The 23,796-nt window shown below is 42.6% G+C and overlaps 1 protein-coding gene across 1 annotated transcript in view; it reads left to right on the top strand.

The window, feature by feature from the left end:
• tbk1 (TANK-binding kinase 1) overlaps positions 1–23,796 on the top strand; it is a 40,508-nt gene extending 16,712 nt beyond the window's left edge. The window contains exons 7-21 of the mRNA XM_083658121.1: positions 2,194–2,304; positions 3,531–3,710; positions 5,036–5,232; positions 5,524–5,582; positions 7,747–7,838; positions 10,412–10,513; positions 13,215–13,293; positions 14,190–14,311; positions 15,045–15,121; positions 15,434–15,473; positions 16,171–16,272; positions 17,434–17,530; positions 18,534–18,634; positions 20,110–20,181; positions 20,299–23,796. Of these exons, the coding sequence (XP_083514247.1) occupies positions 2,194–2,304; positions 3,531–3,710; positions 5,036–5,232; positions 5,524–5,582; positions 7,747–7,838; positions 10,412–10,513; positions 13,215–13,293; positions 14,190–14,311; positions 15,045–15,121; positions 15,434–15,473; positions 16,171–16,272; positions 17,434–17,530; positions 18,534–18,634; positions 20,110–20,181; positions 20,299–20,350 (1,483 nt within the window). The 3' untranslated portion in view covers positions 20,351–23,796. The remainder of the gene's footprint in view (positions 1–2,193; positions 2,305–3,530; positions 3,711–5,035; positions 5,233–5,523; positions 5,583–7,746; positions 7,839–10,411; positions 10,514–13,214; positions 13,294–14,189; positions 14,312–15,044; positions 15,122–15,433; positions 15,474–16,170; positions 16,273–17,433; positions 17,531–18,533; positions 18,635–20,109; positions 20,182–20,298) is intronic.

The raw sequence follows: 23,796 nt of genomic DNA on the forward strand, positions 1-23,796 counted from the left end.
CCTGGAAACCAGAAATATGTTTTTATTATTTAGCATTTTGAGTTAATCACATCACAGGAACCTATGTTAATAAGCCACCAGTCAAATTTGAACGATGATGAACGTCGCAAAGTATATAAATTTAGGTTTGACAGTCATGGCAAAAGTCATGAGAATCAATTAGATTTTAGTGTATTTTCTCCCGTGGACTGTGTGGGCGTGTCCCGTCTGCAGCAGGTCTCTCTCTCGGAGGAGGAGGAGACCTGCTCGGAGGAGACCTCTCTCTCCATTAACGGAGAGAGAAGGAAAGAGAGATGGAGTGTGTGTGTGTCTGTGTCTGTGTGTCTGTGTGTCTTTGCGCGTTGCTCTGTGCATAGCCTACTGACAGAGAGGAAGAGATATCTGCGCTGCGAGTGCACAGCGCTACTGTGTGTGTGTCAGTGTGTGTGTGTGCGCGTGCGTGCATGCGTGTGTGTGATTTGATTAAATCTTATGACGTGATAAGATCATGCATTTTAGCACCACGCGCACCGCTCTCTTCAATGAGGAAATGGAAATCCAGAACTTGTAGAAAAGTGTTGATTTTTGGGGTTAGGGTTGAAAGTAATGTCAACATACTTTCTGAGGCACACAATTACTCACATAAGACCCTAAATTTAATAGTTAGAACGTTTTTGTGGATTTTGGTTTCCAGGGACTTTAAGGTATTTAGATTTTTTTTACTTAACATGTAACACAGCATAGTTGAGAAGTGTTCACACATTCAAGCCTCTCTCGTTTGAATTGTCTGTGAGCTTCTGTAAAGCCTGCTAATTCTCATTATAAACATTTTCAGTGTTGTAACAGCAATTAACTTTGATCTGTGACTCCAGCTATGCCATGTTGGGTTTTTCTTTTACCTTTATTTATACAGGGGGAGTCTCACTGAGAGCAATGCTCTCTTTTTTTTTCAGGAGTGCCCTGTTCACATTCACACACACATTCATACCTGGAAGTAGCCTAGGTAAACCCAGCCCCCACGTGACCTGCTCTCTCAGTTCCCAGTCACTACATAGTGACTGAGAACAGGTCTGAGAGCAGGTCACGTGGGGGATGGGTTTACCCAGGCTAACCTGGAAGCTGACCAGTACAACCACAGTCTGATCTGCTGGCCACTGAGCAGCTCCACTGGAGCCATTTGGGCTAAGGGCTCAAGGGCACCTCAGTGGTGGTAAGGAGGGAGGGGCAAGCGCTGCTTTTTCACTTTCCCCACCCAGATTTTTCATGCAGGTCCCGGGGATTGAACCGACAACCTTCCGGTCACAATCTTGTTTCTCTAACCCTTTGGCCACCACTGCCCACACAAGTCCTTGAATGTGATGTTTATAAAGGTGTGTTATCATCACTTTGATTTGTATGGACTGATATCTAGATAGCAGAAAATGATCAACATTTGTAAGAATATGGATCAAACTGGCATTGAAGGAACAGTTCACTCCAGCATGATCTACTCACCACCATGTCAGTGGAAACGTGTAGTTTGTGTGAGCACAGAGCACACAGCAAGTTAACTGCCACACAGTTGCAGTGAGTCCAAAAGGCCTACATTTACATCTTTACACAGGTCCCGTGGGTGTGGGAGAGCAAGCTCTTTATTGGCTGCTGAGTTACAAATAGAATCAGACAATTTCCTTGTTTTATTTTCCATACAAGAAGAAGTTACTAACTGCTTCCTCGAGCTAGAATAAAGGTCCTTACACATCGGGAGCGTTTTTTTTCGTGCGATTAATTCGCACGTCAATAATATTTTCCGAACCTATATCAGTCAATGGAACCGTGCATACTAACGGCGAAGTTTCGCTGAGCGTTATTGCGGTGTTTATATTTTTGAACCACGGTCGATTTTTCAGAAATTCGCTTCCGACATGTACCGTACACATCTGTGGCTGTGATTGACAGGTGGGTCAAAACTCGCATCGCAATTTTGTGCCGTATATTCGCATCGCTCTTGATGTGTAAGGACCTTAACACTACATAATGAGGTAAATGTTTATAGAAATCTGATGTTCATTTCATCTCCTCCTTTATCTGTAAACAGCCAGACCTCATTCACTTCAGTTGTTTAGAAGTAGGTTGAGGGGCAACTAACTGCTGTAGCCAACTCACTGTGTGTTTGGTGGCTGTACCAGCTTCAAGCTTCCTTTGTGTCTTAACTGAGTGCTGTGCTCATCTCAGGTATAAGATCATCACTGAGAAGCCTTCTGGAACCATCTCCGGCCAGCAGAAGTTTGAGAACGGAAAGATAGAGTGGAGCACAGAGATGCCAGTATCCTGCAGCCTGTCCAAGTAAGATCTCACAACTCAGATCCATTTGATTATGCAGATTTGAGACCATCATAGTTCTCTATGCCTTGCTATTTTAAATTTGCACATATATAGGCAATATATACTGTATGGCTGTGTGGTCCAGCGCTGCACAAAAACACATTAAGAAACTCCAGCTCGCACAAAACAGAGCTGCAAGATTAGCTCTTCAGTGTTCTTTCAGAACCAATGTCAGAGAGATGCACCGTCGGTTGTCATGGCTGACTGTTGAGGCAAAAATAATATCTAGTCTTGCTATGTTTACTCGAAATGCTATTGTCGATGGAAAACCAGAGTTTTTTTTAGAGCAAATGGTACAAACAGGTCTAAGGCATACTCATCATACTAGACAGGTCAGTGTATGCTCTTACGACCTTCCAAAGCCTAGAACAAATCAACTCAAAAATGCAGTAATTTATAGAGCAACCAGTCTTTGGAATTCATTACCCACTCATATGAAACACATCAAAGGTAAATATCCATTTAAAAGATCTCTGAAACAGAAGCTATTGCATGAATTTACACAACAGGAATGATACTCGCACTATCAGCCATGCTTGTTGTGCCTCAATTCAATAATCTGTATTGATAACCTCCTTCAATGTGTATGTGTATTATTTTTAAAACTTTTATGATGCTTGTATGTGTATTGTAAATGTCATGTTTTTATGTATTTGTATTTGTATGTAAATGTATTGTAATGTATATTTTATGTGGACCCCAGGAAGACTAGCAACCACTGTTGTGGAAGCTAATGGGGATCCGAATAAATGAGAAAAAAATAGGCTACTAGGGGCTTTCTTGGGTTGCGGCTCAGTGACTAGGTTTACATGTACACAATATTGTGGTTTCTGCCCTTATTTAGAAAAAGACAATATTCCAACTAAGCTGTTTACATGGCTAATGAAATGAATATTCTACTAATATTACCATTTACATGCAGCCGTGCATACTCTGAATACTATAATGTAAAACATCCCCATGATGTACTGTACATCCTACAGCTACGTTCATTCATCCATTCACGCATCCATACTTATCTTAATCTGTCCCCTGATACTAGGGCTGTGCAATCAAATTGATATTGATACAATATTGATACAATATTTTTTTCTGCAAAACTATATTTCAGAAGAATACCGTGATATATCACTGTAGGTCTGTAGACTGACCTGTAATCTCTGTCCTGGGGGTGTCTTGGTCCACAGAGGCTTGCAGAGCCTGCTGACCCCGGTGCTGGCCAACATCTTGGAGGCTGACCAGGAGAAGTGCTGGGGCTTTGACCAGTTCTTCGCCGAGACCAGCGACATCCTGCACCGCATGGTGGTTTACGTCTTCAGCCTGCAGCAGGCCACACTGCACCACATCTACATCCACCAATACAACACGTAAGCCATTGACTACACTCAGGGTTCCTACGTTAGCCTGGGTGAACCCATGACCAATGACATAGGTCATTGATTTGAAAGTGCTTGAATTTATACATTTCAAATGATACAATATATTGTTTTGCTGTGCTGTGTTAAAGAAGGCAAGAGACCACATAGTCTCACCGTAACACAGCATAGTTGAGAAGTGTTCACACGTTCAAACCGCTCTTTTTACTTGTTGTCTGTGAGTTTATGTAAAGCTGCTAGTTCTCATTATACAAATTCTCAGGGTTGTAACAGTAATGAAACTTGATCCATGTCTCAAACTACCACTGTGCCATGTTGGCTCCTTGAATGTGAGGGAATTGGGCCTGGAAAGTCCTTGAAAAGTCCTTGAATTTGAGCTTTAAGAAGGTGTGGGAAACCTGTACAGAGACCGTTAGAAATGTTGTTTTTAATGCCCATCTATGGCCAATCCGTCCACATTATTGGCTCTTTAACATTATTGGCCCCGCCAGGGTTTCTGACCGTTTTCACTATTCTTCCAAGACCCACAGCATATTTTCTTCTATGACTGTAAACACAGAATATCCCAAAAGAAAGGAGAGACTCTACTTTCATAGGCACACAACTTTTGATTCTCCCTTCATCCGTTCTTTAGTTATCGACACTTGAATGTAGGTCGTTTTCAACAAAACCTTCGGGTGCTTCTGGTGCTCGATGTCTGGAGGTGTGGGGACATAGCTGGCGGCTGTGTGAGGGCTCACAAACCACATTACTAATCTACCTGACAGGAGAAGTGATTTGTGTCTGTATGTTTACCAGCGTCTGGGGGGAAAAATCCTTCAGCTTTGAGTGACTGTCACGAGTCTGGACCAGGCTGGAGCTGTTTTATGGATCTTTTTCCTGAAGGGAGATTGTTGCTTTTCTCTACTTGCTGGTTTTGGTGGACAGTAACTGTTGCTTCTGGACAACTCTGGAAGTGTAGAAGTGCAGCAGCTTTTCATAAGTGGCCAAGAGATCCATCTCTCACATGACGGTGAAAACACAGATTGATGTGATATCATGAAGGTCGAGTTTGAAAATGGGTGTGATCCAAGCAAGGGGGCTGGTCCCCCACACTGCGCCCCCCCCCCCCAAACTTTACGCCCCTGTCCCATATTCATTTTAAGTCATGGGCGTCGCGGCTGGTGTGATCCCATCGCCAGATCAAATCTTTATTTCTGCTGTAAAGGGCGTCTTAACATGGGGGTCAATGGGGATTGACTTGCTTTGTTGGCCTCGTTTTCAGGACCGGAGGTCGGGGCTTGGTTGTAAAGCTGCAGTTATGCGTTTGTCCACAGGGCCACACTGTTCCAGGAGCTGCTCTCCCGCAGGACCAGCATCCCCTGCCACAACCAGGAGCTGCTGTATGAGGGCCGGCGCCTCGTCCTGGACCCCAACCGCCAGGCCGTGACCTTCCCCCGGAACTCCAGGGACAACCCCATCATGCTCGTGAGCCGCGAGTCCGTAGCCACTGTGGGACTCATCTTCGAAGACCGTATGTAGCCGACAATCCTCCTTAAAAAGTCTGAAAAAGTCTTGAAAATAATTCTGCAAATGTATTTTTTTTGTAACGCAATGTTATCTTTCCCACCATGTAATGACACAGGTGTCTTCACTCATGCACAACAGGGGTGTGTAGTACAATACAAATCCTATCTGCTTTAACTGTTCATTTCCTGGTGCACTTTTTCTTATTCTGGAATGGAACCGGAGAGAGACATCATGAATGGAAGACAAAGCCAAAGAGAGCGTGCTTAACCCTCCTGTATGTTTTTTTTCTTCACAGCCAGCCCCCCTAAAGTGCAGCCTCGCTATGACCTGGACTTGGATGCCAGCTATGCAAAGGTACTGATCACACCTGGCTGTGGAGTCAAGACTACTGAGTCTCCTGATTCATCTCATTTTCAGCGATAAGGTCAAGCTCAAATCGGACAAAATGGCAATTCGAGAAAAAAAGGCAAAGCCATCAGTCCTCATCGAAAAGTAGAAACTTTCCTGTTGACAAAGTTCAGCTTCCTGAGCACCTTGAAGCACCAGGCCATCACAGTTTCAAGTGAAGTTTGTTTATATATATAGCCCTAATTCACAAGCATGTCTCAAAGGACTTTACATAGCCCTAATTCACAAGCATGTCTCAAAGGACTTTACGTAGCCCCACAGAGAATGTGTCTAGTTAGATTTAACTAAACACAATCATGAAACAAAATTGAACAGAGTTGTATAAAAAAAACTAACCTGACGCTGCCAGATGGACGGTTTAGCTCCACATTGCATTTCACTAAACCAGTCGTTCTGGGAATGCAGTAACCCGACCCGCTGACGGAGGCGGGCACTTTTTCCAAGCTACTTGGCAGGTGATTGGATGACCCATCTGTCTATCACTGCTGGTGCGTGTTAACTTCAACCAATCAGATCGCCATGCCTCTGACGTCACGTTTGCGACCGGAGGAAGGTGCCTGATCTCCATGGTATTCATTGATTAAGTCCTCACCATCCTCATCGTCGTAAAGTCACCTTTGAAGCACGACATTAGATTATACCGAACTAGTTGTGTGGCTTAGCCTTCCCAAATGTTGAGGGTCATTTTTTAGAATTGAATACATAGAATTGGGAACGTTACATTCAATTTCATTCAGACTGCCTGTCACTTCCACGGCGGCAGCCATGTTGACGAGTGAAAAGAACTACAAAGACCATGTACCCACTACTTGCCCAGATGAGCCTAAGCCCGCCTAAGGCTGCCGCTGATTCGTCGAGCCGGCATGGTTCGGCCAATCATCTTAACTGCCTGTGCATGACAAGATGGATTACGTCGAGAGAATCTCTTTTGATCTCGCGAGGTTATCCATCTTGCAAGCAAGGTTATAAAAAAACAAAGACTCAATATTATCCTACAGTATTATAAGAACGCGAAGTGTCTGTGTGTGAGCAGAAATTGTGTTCAGCCACAGCTACTGTATGCGGTTTTACGTGTGATTGCGCTGAATCTCTCAGGAAGTGTAAAGAGCACCCCTGCAGGTGACCTGCAGGTATTTTTTTTACAAGGGAATTAGGGCAGATTAATGGCCGAACCTGCAATGCTGCGCAGCCCCACTGCATGGGTGTTCCACTAGTAATACTGTATGTGTAATACAGTCAATAAATAGAACACAAAGTAGGCAAGAGCAGATTTGAGCAAGAAAAACAATCTATAGCGTAACCAACTAGAGCTGCAATGATTAATCAATTAATTGATTAGTCGATCGACAGAAAATTAATCAACTATTTCGACAACTATTGTAATAGTCGATTAATCATTTTCAGTACAATTTTAAGAGAAAAGGTCTAAATTCTCTCATTCCAGCTTCTTAAATGTGAATATTTTCTGGTTTCTTTACTCCTGTATGACAGGAAACTGATATTATCTTTGAGTAGTGGACGGAAGTGAAGCCTCGTCGCTTTGGCTTTCCAGGAACATTTGGCCTGCGTGTCATAAGTCATAATGCATCTGTACACCTGACATGTGCTTTTCCTGGGTGGAAGACAGTCAGCTATCACAGAAACGCATTCATATCAAGCCATAAGTAGAAATGAGACGTGCAAACAGTCGTCAACGTGTAGGTGTTCAATTCATTCATCTGCACGACATGTCATAATTCAGCGCTCTGCCGTGGCCTTGAAATATATCATTGGTGGGCTGTTATGAATAATTGAGCAAATGGGCCATTGAGTGAGTCACAGCCCATAAGGCAACTAGTAGACTAGAATTTCAGTCAAATGTAAAAACAAAAACAAAAAACAAAACAATGGATTTGTTGGATTTGGATGCGTCAATTTCTTTGTTTTTAAACAGCTGATTGAAATGCAAATGTGATGATTACTATAAAAAAAATAATTTAATCTGACTCATTTCAGTCAATTCAAAGTCAAATATATTCTTGCCCGAGTAGCAAGATTACATTACATGAGGGGGGGGGACTAATCCCTGGCAGAACCCTAAAGCCAACACTCACATGTTGCTGTGGCTCAGACTTTTGCAGGTGATGTGGGACACTTGTGGAAAACCTCTGAGTCCCTGCTGGTCTATCAGGAACTAGTGCGCAAAGGAGTACGTGGTTTAAAGTAAGTCCTGTCTGTGTGTGTGTGTGTGTGCGTGTGTGTGTGTGTGTGTGTGTGTGTGTGTGTGTGTGTGAGAGTGTGCGTGCGTGTAGACTGTAAACAAGGTGATGGGAGATGTGAAAATGTGGAAAAGGAGGGTATCTATTTAATGTCACATTAGGGATGCACGGTCGGTGATATCGGCACGTCACCAGTATTGGCCGATAAAGGCTTTCAAAGTAAATATATCGGCATCGGCCCGAAACTAAACATTTCTGCTGATATAACAGGCCAATAAAATGACACTTTAATTATGCCCAAATGCTTAAGTAGGATCAATCTTTCAGTTTTGTTGGAAAGAAAATGTTACATAAAAAATTGTATGACCTAAGTTGAAGTAGTTTTCTTATTGTGTCCAGTGAATGTGTACATTTTGAAAAGCATTGTATTTATGTCTGCATCTGCCAGTGGGGCATCATGATAAGAGCAGGCATAATAATGTGTTCGTTCCACTACAGGAGAGACTTGATGTTGACTGAAATTAGGTGGGGGAAAATGTGTGCATATATCGGTAATTCGGTATCGGCAATCGGCCAAAAGAGTTGGAAGATATCAGGATATGGATATGTGCAGAAATAATCCAACATGGTGCGTTCCTATATCACATGGTGCATGTAGAGAAGTGTTGTGAGTAGAGCTGCCGAAAATAATCGATTCAGAGATACATCGCGATGCTTAATAGGACGATTCTGAATCGATTAACAAATATCAAAAACCGATTTTTTTTTTTTTTTTTTTTTTTTTAAATAATCAAATAAAATAGAATGTAAGTACATGCAGTTGTTTATTATGCCTCCGCCGGCGAAGCCAGGCCGAAGGCATTATGGATCCGGGTTGTCCGTCCGTACGTACGTACGGCCGGCCGTCCGTACGGATGTCCGTCCGTACGGATGTTTGTTAACGCCATATCTGAGGAACGCCTTGACGGAATTTCTTCAGATTCGCCTTAAACATTCACTTAGGCTCAAGGATGATCTGATTAGATTTTGGTGGTCAAAGGTCAAAGGTCAAGGTCACTGTGACCTCTCGAACGCCATTTTCAAGCTTGTTAACGTGATATCTGAGGAACGCCTGGACGGAATTTAATCAGATTCGCCTTAAACATTCACTTAGGCTCAAGGATGATCTGATTAGATTTTGGTGGTCAAAGGTCAAAGGTCAAGGTCACTGTGACCTCTCGAACGCCATTTTCAAGCTTGTTAACGCGATATCTGAGGAACGCCTGGACGGAATTTCATCAGATTCGCCTTAAACATTCACTTAGGCTCAAGGATGATCTGATTAGATTTTGGTGGTCAAAGGTCAAAGGTCAAGGTCACTGTGACCTCTCGAACGCCATTTTCAAGCTTGTTAACGCGATATCTGAGGAACGCCTGGACGGAATTTCATCAGATTCGCCTTAAACATTCACTTAGGCTCAAGGATGATCTGATTAGATTTTGGTGGTCAAAGGTCAAAGGTCAAGGTCACTGTGACCTCTCGAACGCCATTTTCAAGCTTGTTAACGCGATATCTGAGGAACGCCTGGACGGAATTTCATCAGATTCGCCTTAAACATTCACTTAGGCTCAAGGATGATCTGATTAGATTTTGGTGGTCAAAGGTCAAAGGTCAAGGTCACTGTGACCTCTCGAACGCCATTTTCAAGCTTGTTAACGCGATATCTGAGGAACGCCTGGACGGAATTTCATCAGATTCGCCTTAAACATTCACTAAGGCTCAAGGATGATCTGATTAGATTTTGGTGGTCAAAGGTCAAAGGTCAAGGTCACTGTGACCTCTCGAACGCCATTTTCAAGCTTGTTAACGCGATATCTGAGGAACGCCTGAACGGAATTTCATCAGATTCACTTTAAACATTCACTTAGGCTCAAGGATGATCTGATTAGATTTTGGTACTCAAAGGTCAAAGGTCAAGGTCACTGTGACCTCTCAAACGCCATTTTCAAGCTTGTTAACGCGATATCTGAGGAACGCCTGGACGGAATTTCATCAGATTCGCCTTAAACATTCACTTAGGCTCAAGGATGAACTGATTCCATTTTGGTTATCAAAGGTCAAAGGTCAAGGTCACAGTGACCTAACAAATGCCATTTTCTAGCTCGGTAACGCCATATCTCAGTAACACATTGACTAAATTTCTTCACATTTGGCTCAAATATCCAATTCTGCACAGAAACGCCTTGATGCAATTTCTTCCAATTTGGCTCCAACATCCACTTGGACTCAAGAATGAACTAATGGCGGAGGCATAAGTCCGCGTTGCGGTCGTTCTAGTTTTAATTATGGGTCATAATACAATGCAATTCCAAATGCACTTTTATTTTAAAAGTAGCCACACAGTGAGAAAAAAGAAAGTGAGAAAAAATAAATCATGTATTGCGGAAAAAGTGATGCATCGATTTAAGATGCATCGTATAATCGAATCGAATCGAATCGTAGACTTGTATAATCGAATCATGAGATCAGTGAAGATGCACAGCTCTAGTTGTGAGTGTTGTGTTGCTGCTGACAACAGCATGTCTTCATTCATCCAGTGAGCTCATGAAAGAGGACTACAGCGAGATCCTGCACAAGAAGTCTGAGGTCATTCACCTCTGTAACTACTGCACACAGATACTGGAGAGGACCGAACAACTGTGAGTCACACACACACACACACACACACACACACATGCACGCGCACACACACACACACACACACACACACACACACACAGACACACACAAGTTTAGCATTTATATTTATGTGATTTGAAAGATCACATTTTGTGTAAAACATGATTTCCCTTGCCTCTTTGATTATAAGAGACTTGAGCGTGCTATATAAACATCACAAAGATCTCAAAACACATGGTCCCCAGTAGAGCTGATCGTTGATTAAAAATTAATTTACATCTATTTTGATAATCGATTCCTCATTTGGAGTCATTTTTTAAGAAAAAATAAACATCAAAATTCTCTGCTTCCAGCTTTTGAAATGTGAATATTTTCTGATTTCTTGATTCCTCTGTAAACAGTAAACTGAATATCTTTGGGTTGTGGACAAAAACAAGAGATTTCATGATGATGTCATCTTGGGCTTTGGGAAACATTGATTGAAAATGTTCACCTTTTTCTGACATTTATAGTCCAAACAACTAATCGATTAATTCAAGAAAATAATCGACAGATTAAATCAATAATGAAAATAATTGTTCGTTGCAGCCCTAGTCCCCAGATAATTCCACACCAGCCATGTAAGGAAAGAAAATGCCTCCAAATGAGTCGTTTTGACTTCTGTTACTTTGTGACATCACAAAGTAACACTCATTTAATTTGCCTGCTTACAGCACTGCCCCTGCCAACTGAATGTGGAAGACAAGCCTTGTTATGTGTAGCTCAGCTGTGTAGCATGGCTGTAGCATAGCTGTAGCTTAGCTGTGTAGCATGGCTGTAGCATAGCTGTAGCATAGCTACATGGCTTTAAAGAGCCATCAGACATGCTTTAAACAGCTACAGAATTCATAACCCTGTTTTAAAGAGCCATCAGACATGCTTTAAACAGCTACAGAATTCATAACCCTGTTTTAAAGAGCCATCAGACATGCTTTAAACAGCTACAGAAGTCATAACCCTGTTTTAAAGAGCCATCAGACATGCTTTAAACAGCTACAGAATTCATGCTTTAAAGAGCCATCAGACATGCTTTAAACAGCTACAGAAGTCATAACCCTGTTTTAAAGAGCCATCAGACATGCTTTAAACAGCTACAGAATTCATAACCCTGTTTTAAAGAGCCATCAGACATGCTTTAAACAGCTACAGAATTCATAACCCTGTTTTAACGAGCCGTCAGACATGCTTTAAACAGCTACAGAATTCAAAGCTTAGCTGTGTAGAATGGAAACATGTCCAGAAAACAAGCAACTGCACCAACGATGGATCTGTCCTAACAGATCATCTTATCAGAGGTCCCGCCCCCTCAACACAGCACATAGTTAATGAGGGTAGAGACAGAGCGGATACAGAAGTCCCACAGAGGCTGGATTAGAGTGTCATATAACCCTGTTTTAAAGAGCCATCAGACATGCTTTAAACAGCTACAGAATTCATAACCCTGTTTTAAAGAGCCATCAGACATGCTTTAAACAGCTACAGAATTCATAACCCTGTTTTAAAGAGCCATCAGACATGCTTTAAACAGCTACAGAATTCATAACCCTGTTTTAAAGAGCCATCAGACATGCTTTAAACAGCTACAGAAGTCATAACCCTGTTTTAAAGAGCCATCAGACATGCTTTAAACAGCTACAGAATTCATAACCCTGTTTTAAAGAGCCATCAGACATGCTTTAAACAGCTACAGAATTCATAACCCTGTTTTAAAGAGCCATCAGACATGCTTTAAACAGCTACAGAAGTCATAACCCTGTTTTAAAGAGCCATCAGACATGCTTTAAACAGCTACAGAATTCATAAGCCTGTTTTAAAGAGCCATCAGACATGCTTTAAACAGCTACAGAATTCATAAGCCTGTTTTAAAGAGCCATCAGACATGCTTTAAACAGCTACAGAATTCATAACCCTGTTTTAAAGAGCCATCAGACATGCTTTAAACAGCTACAGAATTCATAACCCTGTTTTAACGAGCCGTCAGACATGCTTTAAACAGCTACAGAATTCATAACCCTGTTTTAAAGAGCCATCAGACATGCTTTAAACAGCTACAGAATTCATAACCCTGTTTTAAAGAGCCATCAGACATGCTTTAAACAGCTACAGAAGTCATAACCCTGTTTTAAAGAGCCATCAGACATGCTTTAAACAGCTACAGAATTCATAACCCTGTTTTAACGAGCCGTCAGACATGCTTTAAACAGCTACAGAATTCATAACCCTGTTTTAAAGAGCCATCAGACATGCTTTAAACAGCTACAGAATTCATAACCCTGTTTTAAAGAGCCATCAGACATGCTTTAAACAGCTACAGAAGTCATAACCCTGTTTTAAAGAGCCATCAGACATGCTTTAAACAGCTACAGAATTCATAACCCTGTTTTAACGAGCCGTCAGACATGCTTTAAACAGCTACAGAATTCATAACCCTGTTTTAAAGAGCCATCAGACATGCTTTAAACAGCTACAGAATTCATACCCCTGTTTTAAAGAGCCATCAGACATGCTTTAAACAGCTACAGAATTCATAACCCTGTTTTAAAGAGCCATGGAATGAGAGCTTTCATAGGATGAGCTGGTGTTGTGTTTGACAGGTTTGAGGTGTTGATGCAGGCCAACATGCTGTTGTGTTTGACAGGTTTGAGGTGTTGATGCAGGCCAACATGCTGTTGTGTTTGACAGGTTTGAGGTGTTGATGCAGGCCAACATGCTGTCGTCAGAGTACGATGAGATCTCAGACATGCACAAGAAGGTTCTCAGAGTGAGTACTCACTTCCTCATCCTGTTTCTTCAGCGTCTTCACGTCTGTGTTGTTTGTGCTGTATATCTAAAGCAGGGATGGCAGCTGGCCCCCATCCTCAGCTCTCCAGTCGTTCTAAAGAAAAGGGGGGGGGGGGGGGGGCACAGAAAGCATGTCACATATCGATTCTCCCGCTGTGTGCCGTTAATCTCCTGATTTCATAGTGATACAAATCAAATGGTTGTAGCGAGCTGGAGTGAATCTCTGGTATGAAACTAGAAGATAAGGCACCCAGTGGTACCAACCCTGTCATGCTGCTTTCGGGAGATAAAAACTGGCATGGCCATTTTCAAAGGGGTCCCTTGACCTCTCACCTCAAGATATCTGAATGTGAATGGGTTCTATGGGTACCCATGAATCTCCCCTTTACAGATACTATGCATTTGAATATGAAAAATATAAATGTTGGTATGATCAACTTTGTATATAATATATACCAGTATATATTTGATTATTTTCATCAAATTAGTCGGTAGCTATAATTGTGTAATTGGGAGTGATGGGGTTATATATGATATATATGATTGCCTATGCGAGCTGCAGGGCCAGCTCGGCAAGCTGCAGGGCGGGTGAGGCCTAGCGAGCCCACGCAGCGGGCGAGCCTAGGAATCGATGCCTAGTAAATTAGAATATCATACACTTAGTGGCCTCTTTATAAGTTATACCTCAGTAGTACTTTTGTCTCCAGAACAACCCATTCTAATATTTAGTGGAACAGTAATTGAGCCTCTCCGTTCTGTCTGCATGCTGCATGATTCACTGTCTGCATACGCAGAGAGGTGTACCTTATAAAGTGACCACTGCGTTAGAACCAATGAGAATAGAATGTAATCTACGTCGATGTCTGCACGCTGCAGATCTCCAGCTCGTTGGAGCCCATGGAGCGAACAACGCAGGACCTCAAGACCAAGTTCATACCAGGGGGGCTCCTGACCGATGCCTGGACACAGCAAGTGGGCACACACCCCGAGGACAGGAAGTAAGAGAGAGAGAGAGAGAGAGAGAGAGAGAGAGAGAGTGTGTTGGGGCGGGTGGGTGTCTGGTTGAGATACAGTATACGCAGCTGATTAGGGCATTCACGACTGCTGCGTTTTAGTAATCATTGACTACTCCCCCAAAGTAGTCGACAAGTCACGGCGGGAGAGGTATCATGTTTTTTTTCACCTAATAAAAATGATCAATTCTCATCAAACTATCTCAAAAACAGGCAGTAAAGGGTTAACTAATGTAGGTATGTGAAATAGCAGAGTCCTGATTGGCCGTTTACAAATGAGCCGCTAAACCCCAGCAACTTGTCTGAGCATTTATTTAACATGGCATCATGTCGAACATTTTTGTTCAAACAAATCTATGTTCAATCTAGTTAGTTATTTAGTTATCTATTTAGTTATATTGTTTATTCCTAAAACCACCATCTAGTGTGTCAAATCCCTCCAGCTGATACACTCATATGAACAGTACAGTATGGACTAGTGGTTTTGATAGTGGACTAATGGGTGAAAGCCCTCCAGCTGATACACTCATATGAACAGTATGGACTACTAGTGACTAGTCCACTATCAAAACCACTAGTGACTAGTGGTTTTGATAGTGGACTAGTGGTTTTGATAGTGGACTAGTGGTTTTGATAGTGGACTAGTGGTTTTGATAGTGGACTAGTGGGTGAAAGCCAAAAGAGAAGTCAGCATGTGATCCTGGGCTTGTCTTTGCAGCGTGGAGAAGATCAAAGTGCTACTGGATGCCATCACAGCCATCTACCAGCAGTTCAAGAAGGACAAAGCAGAGAGACGTGAGTTCAACTATCCGAGCACTCGTCCACAGCAGACATCAGCTGGTCTATAAAGGTTACTATCACAGGCATTTTAGACAGCTGGTCTATAAAGGTTACTATCACAGACATTTTAGACATGGCAGTTCAACAAGGAGCTACTGAAAACCCTACACGATGTTATACACAGCAGCACATGGAGATGCTGGATCTTCTGGCAAGCAGAAAAATCCTCTGAAAAGTGTAAAACAAATCCATTGATTTATTGGTGATTTGAGTTGCTGTATGAACAAAACTAATTTGAGATTTTATCCTCCCACACTTTTGTATTAGGTCTGCCTTACAATGAGGAACAAATCCATAAATTTGACAAGTAAGTTGACTGTGCTGTGCGTTTACAGCAAATCACACTGTACTTCCCTTCTGTCAGTGCGTGGCCCAGACACACCGGGGGAACGAGGAAGAACTAGCGGCAACGAAGGCCGACTGTTGCGTCGCCTCACTTCGCCTGTGTCGTGTCGGGCCCAAACAGTTGCACTTGAACAACACACCGCAAAGACTACAGCCAACCGTCAACTAGCACATACGTCCTGCGGCTGCGTGAGACCTACATGTAGGACTGCAGATATACCATCCAGATACATCACTATTTTCACATCACTCTCACTCACTACTTAAAGGGTTTTGTTTGTTTCTGTAAAGTTGATCTGTATAGCATATTTCATACACAGAGGCCATTCAAAGTGCTTCACATCAAATTGATAAAAAGAAAAGAGCACAGAGAAAAAAAAAGTGTTACAAGGTCAAATATACAGTCAAATCCAAAAGTCACTATGCGCGCCCTCTCGTGCACTGCTGACCAGCCAATCAGAGTGATCTCTCTCACTGACGGCCCGATGCCGATTCAACATTTTGAATCAGCCGAAAAAAACGCCGACTATAGCCAACGGTGCGCGACACACCGCTAACCGGCGGCCCCGACGTTGCCTTGGTGTGTCTGGGCTTGTAGTCTGAACTTCTCAGTAGCCTCCCTGTTTTTGGTCCTGAGCTACGTTTTGTGTTTTACACAGACAGAAGCTGGTCCTCCACGCCACTAAGGCCAGATCTTTGTTCACAGAGGAGTGTGCCATGAAATATCGCCTCTTCATCTCCAAGAGCGAGGAGTGGATGAGGTGAACCAGTCACTGCTGCTCTTTACAGTTCCTATCTCTTTGGATTGATTGATTCTGTTTATATATGATCTGATTGGATGATGGTGGTGATGATGATTAGGGCTGGGTTTAAAATATATATATATGAATCATCAATTGAAGAAAATAACCACCGCACACTTGAATTGACTTAGTGAGATTTATTCAGTGAACAATACGTTTTGCAGGTATGCGTCATCAGGTTCACACTGAGTGAACCTGATGACGCATACCCGCGAAACGCATTTATTTAGAATTAATATATATATATATATATATATATATATATATATATACAGTATATATCAGGATAATCAAATCCCCAGACCTACTAAAGGAGACAAGGTAGGCCCCAAGAGAAAGTTAAAATTAGAATGTGGTTGCTGGACATGGTGTTTCTTCAAAAGGTAGCTCGTTCATCACCACATGAGGGAGTGATCATGAAGAGCCTGGGCGACACCAAAGGTCATGACCAATAGGCCTGCAAAGAGGAGAACCCATTACAATAGCTTCCATGTAATGTGATGTGCTTCTCAAACTGGACCCCTAAACTGACACAAATTAGACCAGGGTCCCCATTTGATACGATTTTTGCTTTTAGATGTTTTATTACAGGGTTAGGGTTAGACCATTTGTTTGAAAAAGGTCGGGGACCGAAACGTCACAACCATAAATCATCTTCATTGCAAGTTGGCAGTGGCAGACTCTTTTCACATTTTCATAGATGTTTTATTACAGAAAGTGTTTGAAGAAAGTGTATGAAACCCATGCTCAAAATAGTCATACATTCTGTCATTGTGTTACTTATGGATGGAATTACAGGGAAAATAAATGATCCCTCTTTTTGCTGGGGACTTCCTGGCACCCCCTCGAGGACCCTTATGGGCTACCCGGACCCCACATTGAGCACCACTGCTCTAAAGCACTCAAATCCAATATAAAGAGGTGTGTTGTATTTGTCCAGTGTGGTGATAATCTTTGGTATTGATTCAGAGTCACCGCCTCACATTAACATGGAAATTCTATTATGGATTCTCGGAAATTCATGGAGAGGTTTTGAAAGGTTATCCATGAAGAGGTGTGGGAACCCTTAGTATGGGCTCTGTGGCATTAGCATGGTCTCTGTTGCTCTCATGTTTGCAGAAAGGTGCACCACGTGAGGAAGCAGCTACTGGCTCTGTCCACCCAGCTGATAAGCATCGAGAAGGACGTGACCATGCTCATGGAGAGAGTCATCAAGGTGAAGAGAACAACTGAAAGCTAACTCGGCGCTAACGCTTGCTAGCTGTGAGCATCTTGGCCAACAAGCCATCTCAGTGATTCTCAACCAGGGTAGCGTGCAGGCCCCCTGCATGCTGCCCTGGATGAGAAATAGATAAAAAATAATTAATCAAAATAATTAAATTAAAATATGTAATCACCCAGTCAGCTGAAAATAATTCAGTGACGCCAGCCCATCTACAGCAGCACCAAACACTCAGGAGGTCTTGGTCAAACGGACAAATTGTTCAATCGAAAACTAAACGAAATTCAAGTCAAGTCAACAACAAAAAACTAGATCAATTGTCTCAGCTGAAGCTAAGGCGACTGATGGAAAGGAGTTGAACCTGCTACTGGGCTAGTCAGAATATAATTTTTTCACTCATGTGTAAATGTCTTTGTATTAAAGGGGAGTTATTCATATCATTTAATTTAATAATCAGTTGTGTTAAATAGAACAAATTTAGGAGAATCATTGACATACATGAGTGAGGGGGTACTATTGGCATGGCAAAACCGCTAAGGAGTACATAAGACAAAACACTGATCTAATTAGATGACTACAAATCCAAGACAGCCACCAGCGGTGAGCAGCTACAGCTGATGCTAGCCAAGCTGAAAACTTGCAAACAAAAGCACACCAAACAAATTAATCAAAGGTAGAATGACACAACTTCGCTTAGCTCAGGAAACCAGGGAGCTAGAAATGAATCTTCTTCTAGCCAAATGCTTCTGTAAGCAACATGGAGAAATGTCAAATGGACCAATCAATCTTCTATTGTGGCTATGGTGAAAACTATCAGCTGGATTATAAACATGACGACAACAGCCATTTCAGACATGGCAGCTCAACAAGGACCTAATGAAAATCCAACTAAATCAAAATGGCTAAAATTGTGTGTGTGTGTGTGTGTGTGTGTGTGTGTGTGTGTGTGTGTGTGTGTGTGTGTGTGTGTGTGTGTGTGTGTGTGTGTGTTGTGCAGCTGCAGGAGCAGTTGCCTCAGAAGGTGTTGCCCCTGGCGTCCGGGGGGATGAAGCCACAGGCCTACCTGAGCCAGAACACCCTGGTGGAGATGACCCTGGGGTGAGGACCCTCTTCATCAGCCTCAAACCTAATGTACCCTTATTGTAAATTGTTAGCATAATTACTGTAAATGAGGAGATCAGCAGCCTAGCTGCCGACCTTGAATCTGCATTTGTCATTGTGTGACGCACCGGATCAGATATGGAGGGAAACCTGCAAACGGCTGAAGATTTCAGAGATTCTGGCAGCAGATGGTGGAAAAATCACTTCCAACATGTTTATCGTCTTCGGGGAGGGAGAGGGAGACAGGAAGCAACGGGGCTTATGGGAAATGTAGTCTTATTTGGAGAAACACAAGCACTAACAATACCACTGTTATGAGAAAGAGGTGACCAATCATCTCCATCATTTTTTTTTACCTTTATTTATACAGGGGGAGTCTCACTGAGAGCAATGCTCCACCACTGACTATATCATCTCTAAATGCATAATATAGTACAGTATACTCCATTTTAAAGCAGATATACATAGATATGAGTATAAGGGTTACATTTGCTGTTACAATATGAAATGAGCATCACATAATTATAGATTTAATTTAATTGCCAAACTGTGAAAATAAAAAATGTATGACATCCTGTTCTCCAAAGAAGTAGAAGTGTTCCTCTACATTACAACAAAGCAAACCGAGACTCCTAGGCTCGCCTGCTTCGCGGGCTCGCTAGCTCAGCCGCTGCAGAGAACAGACTCAGAGATTGTCCACTTGTCAATTTCTTTTCTTTTTTTAGATTTTTATCAAGATGGTCAAATGTTTTAAATATAAAATATTGATCTGAAAAGTAACTACCGTACTAACTATAGCTGTGAAATAAATGTCTGTCTAACCGTCCATCCATCCATCCATCTTCAACCGATCCGGGATCTCGGGTCGCGGAGGTAGCAGTTCCAGCAGGGGACCCCAAACTTCCCCGTTCTCTGGCCACATTAGCCAGCTCTGACTGGGGGATCCTGAGGCGTTCCCAGGCCAGCGTGGAGATATAATCTCTCCACCTAGCCCTCGGTCTGCCCCGTGGTCTCCTGCCAGCTGGACATGCCTCGAACACCTCCCTAGGGAGGCAACCAGGTGGCATCCTTACCAGATGTCCAAACCACCTCAACTGGCTCCTTCCTGCGCCAAGGAGCAGCCGCTCTACTCCGACTCAGAGTACCCCACGAGTACCTCTGAGCTTCTCACCTTCTCCCTAAGGGAGATGCCAGCCACCCTCCTGAGAAAACCTATTTCGGCCGCTTGTATCCGTAAAATAAATGTATTTGAGTAATAAGTACAATATTTCCCTCTAAAGCGTAGTGGAGTATAAGTACAAAGTAGCATAAAATGAAAATACTCAAGTAAAGTACCTCAAAATTGTACTTATTTACAGTACTTGCGGAAATGCACATAATTACTTTCCACCATTGCTGAAATGACAGAATTGAGTTTGTGTGAGCGTTTGGCTATTTAACATGGTGCTTAACCCCCCCCTGCTGTCTTTCAGCATGAAGAAACTCAAGGAGGAGATGGAGGGCGTGGTGAAGGAGCTGGCAGAGAACAACCACTTCTTGGAGAGGTGAGGTAGCATGCATCTCACAGACATCCTGCCAGTGTCATCTGTCGCCTGAAAACATCAAGTAGTCTAGTCTAGTCGAAAAAAAATGGCTGAGAATGACACATTTTCCCTCTTCAGATTCGGCACGTTGACGCTGGACGGAGGATTGAGAAACGTCGACAGAATCTGAGACGAGCAGCTCCCCGCCGCTGCGTCAACATCCAAGAGAGGAACAAGTCGTCTTAACATTGCCAATTTGTAAATACTCCGTGTCTCTACGTTGTAAATACTATGTCCAACTTGTAAGATTTTGTATCTACCGGCATTTCCCTGATTCTATCAGTATAATCTATTCAGAGGAAGATCCTGTACATGTAGGCTGCTGTACAACCAAGGCTGGTTGCATTGTTTAGTTCTTTTCAGTTTATAAAAGGCATTGTAGCAAGATATTATGGCAGATGCTTGTCTGCTTCATATCCCTTAGATGCTTAAAAACGTTTTTAATATGATTATTGAAGGAATACAGATTAGTTGAATACGTTTATTAAATTCAAACAAACCGTTATTTATTATCCCTAAAGACCCACCAACAATCATGGCATTTTTGTATTTGCATGTCATATTATTTCTGCACAAAACAAGTTCTTGGTTAAGTATGGGAGTTATTACTGTGTAGTCATGCATTTGCAACATGCAGGACTTATTTTCTCTCTTGTGCAGAAATCCTATAGCCTAGTGCAGCATCCTAATCACGTGAACTCACATTCTGTTTGGTTCTGCGGATCAGTCTTGCTTCCAGCCCGTCCACAGCCATTTCCAGGAAGTACAAAGTCCACGAGCCAATCAGGGACCTGCTTTGTAGTTGACAAATGTCAATCTGGCAATCTGGAAAAACAGTATGGCGGCTCCCGAAGCAACGTGCAGTCACATTAACATTCATACGTGCAGTTATTGCCCCGAAAGAGAGACTATAACAACAATTAAACAACAGAGTGGCGTTTCTCGGCGGAAAAGCCGTTTTCGCCATTCTTCCGAGTGGATTTACAGTAGATTGGATTAGGTGACGCTGATTGGCTGAAGCGGTTGTCTGTCAAGGCACGTACTCCCGCCCACTAAAATCGCTGTAGACGGCTCAGAGTGCAGACTGATGCATAGAGGGAAAACAAGATTTTAGCTGGTGTGTGTCCCTATCATCTTCTCCCGCTGGTGTGTGTCCCTATCATCTTCTCCCACTGCCCAAACCTCTGCTCCTCCCAGTGATCTCTGAGCTTCCTTTGGCTTGCCTCCTATTGTCCCGCACAAGGACCCTCTCCCCTGCTCATAGAGGTGAGTCACGGGCTCTCTCGTCATACCGCTGTTTATTTCTGCCAGCCACTTTACCCATATACTCACAACCTATACCATATTATACATAGTGCATCTGCTCATAGTGTTTGGCTACCCACTCTGATGCCATCGTAGGTTGGCTGCTAGGATTGGTCACTCCCATGGCCATGTGGATGGGGAGGCGAAGAGGGAGGCTTTGGAAGTGGAAGAAGATGATAGTATAGTAAATATTGTTATATACTACTTACTACTTACTAATAGCAAACATGGGCGGGACAGCAAATTAACCTCTTTGGGTATTTTGTATTTAGGATTTATTTGAAATCAAATAAGACATGGCACTCCATGTAACGTGACAGTCTATCGTTAGAGGGCGCTCAGATGCCTGGATAATGTATGGTGTCTGTTGGATTGGGCTGAGATTAACATAATTTAAAATACAAATGTCATGAAGGTTTCTCTGTTGGTTGAGCTCCTGTGTTCACAGCCTGGCATGTAGCCTGCCCCCAATGGAATGGTCGCTTGTTCTCTTGGACATCACCAAAGGAAAGGCGGGGGTCTTTCCTCACCTGTTTTAAGGCTTGTCTGATTGGGCCATCTGCTAGACCAGGGGTTTTCAAAGTGGGAGGCGGGCCTCACCCTGGGCTTAGTTTCAGGGGAGGCTCAGTGAATGGAAGTGAAAAAATCTTACATTAGTTACCGTATTAGTTATCAAAAGGACATCACATAGAATAGCCTAAATAAAATCACATCGAATAGCCGAAATAATTTAGTTCAGAGATGCAGTACTGTTGGGGGATTTTACTGTTTTTCTCAGTGTCAGAAATAAATGCCATCACACAGACCTTTTCTATGTAGGCCTATTATGGTCTGACGTTATGTCAAACAGCAATGTCAGGCTATCTTGGCTGAATTGTTGAGTTTCTATGGGATCAATAGATAGATAGCTTATTGTCCTTAGAGATGATTCTCTCCACACTTCTGGGATCAATAGATGGATAGTTCATTGTCCTTAGAGATGATTCTCTCCACAGTTCTGGGATCAGTAGATATATAGCTTATTGTCCTTAGAGATGATTCTCTCCACAGTTCTGGGATCAGTAGATAGATAGCTTATTGTCCTTAGAGATGATTCTCTCCACAGTTCTGGGATCAGTAGATAGATAGCTTATTGTCCTTAGAGATGATTCTCTCCACAGTTCTGGGATCAGTAGATAGATAGCTTATTGTCCTTAGAGATGATTCTCTCCACAGTTCTGGGATCAATAGATAGTTCATTGTCCTTAGAGATGATTCTTTCCACAGTTGGTGCACAGTCCACTCAGACACAGTACAGACAGGACAAACACAATCGATAACGGAGACCCAAAACACATTGACATTATATATATATGAATGGCAGAAGGGTCAAGTGCTGCTGAAGTAGGCCCTCCTTAACCTGACGCTGCCACATGATGGGTTTGCTTCACATTTGTTTCACAAACTTACTTGGTGGTGTTGTGAACTCAATAGCGCCCCATCTGGCAGAGTCAGGTTAGGCCCTCCTGCTTCAGCAGAGGATTTTAAAGTGCTGCAAGCTCCTGCTGCCTGAAGGCTTGTTTCTTTTTATTTCAACGTTTTATTTGCGAGGTTATCCATGGTTTTGAGTTTGGATATGTTTTGATAGTTTTTACTGGAATTGAAATGTCCACACAGAATTTAACATAGTCTGTAATGACAGACAATCATGATCCCATAGGCATCCAGGAATTGAGTGAAACTAAGTGAACTCAGGCACCTTTTTCCAAGCTTTGTCTGAGGGGAGGCCCCCCCACAGTGTCAGACTTTGAAAACCCCTGCCTGCGCTAGACCCATGATAAATTGCTCTCTAAGCAATATGTCTCACTCTAATGTGCCATCTTTCCATTTAAGCCTGAGGAATAGTTTGTGCAACTGGAGAGAGAATGTACTAATTTGGGGTTGTTGTCTAGAGTTAAACAGTTTCGATCTTAGCATTGACATCATTTGAGATTTCGACTCTCCCAAATCAACACTTGACTGAACCCCACTAAATGTTGGGACCTCTGGGGCATCACCATCACTGGCTGGCCCGCACCCTCATCAGAGCCACTTGTTTACTTTTTGGGTAATTCCCCATTCAGGTAACGTTGGCTCACATCATTTAGCTAATGTCCCCTCCCCCTATCTGGCCTTTTACACTTTGCTCTATAAAGCTGCATTTTGTTTGTTTTTTTGTTTGTTAATAATAATCAGCATTTAAAATGAAACATGCCTGTTTGGAAAAACTTGTAAATAAATATCTTAAAGATG

Source organism: Poromitra crassiceps (genome assembly GCF_964638095.1).
Source record: "Poromitra crassiceps genome assembly, chromosome: 2".
Taxonomy (NCBI): Eukaryota; Metazoa; Chordata; class Actinopteri; order Beryciformes; family Melamphaidae; genus Poromitra; species Poromitra crassiceps.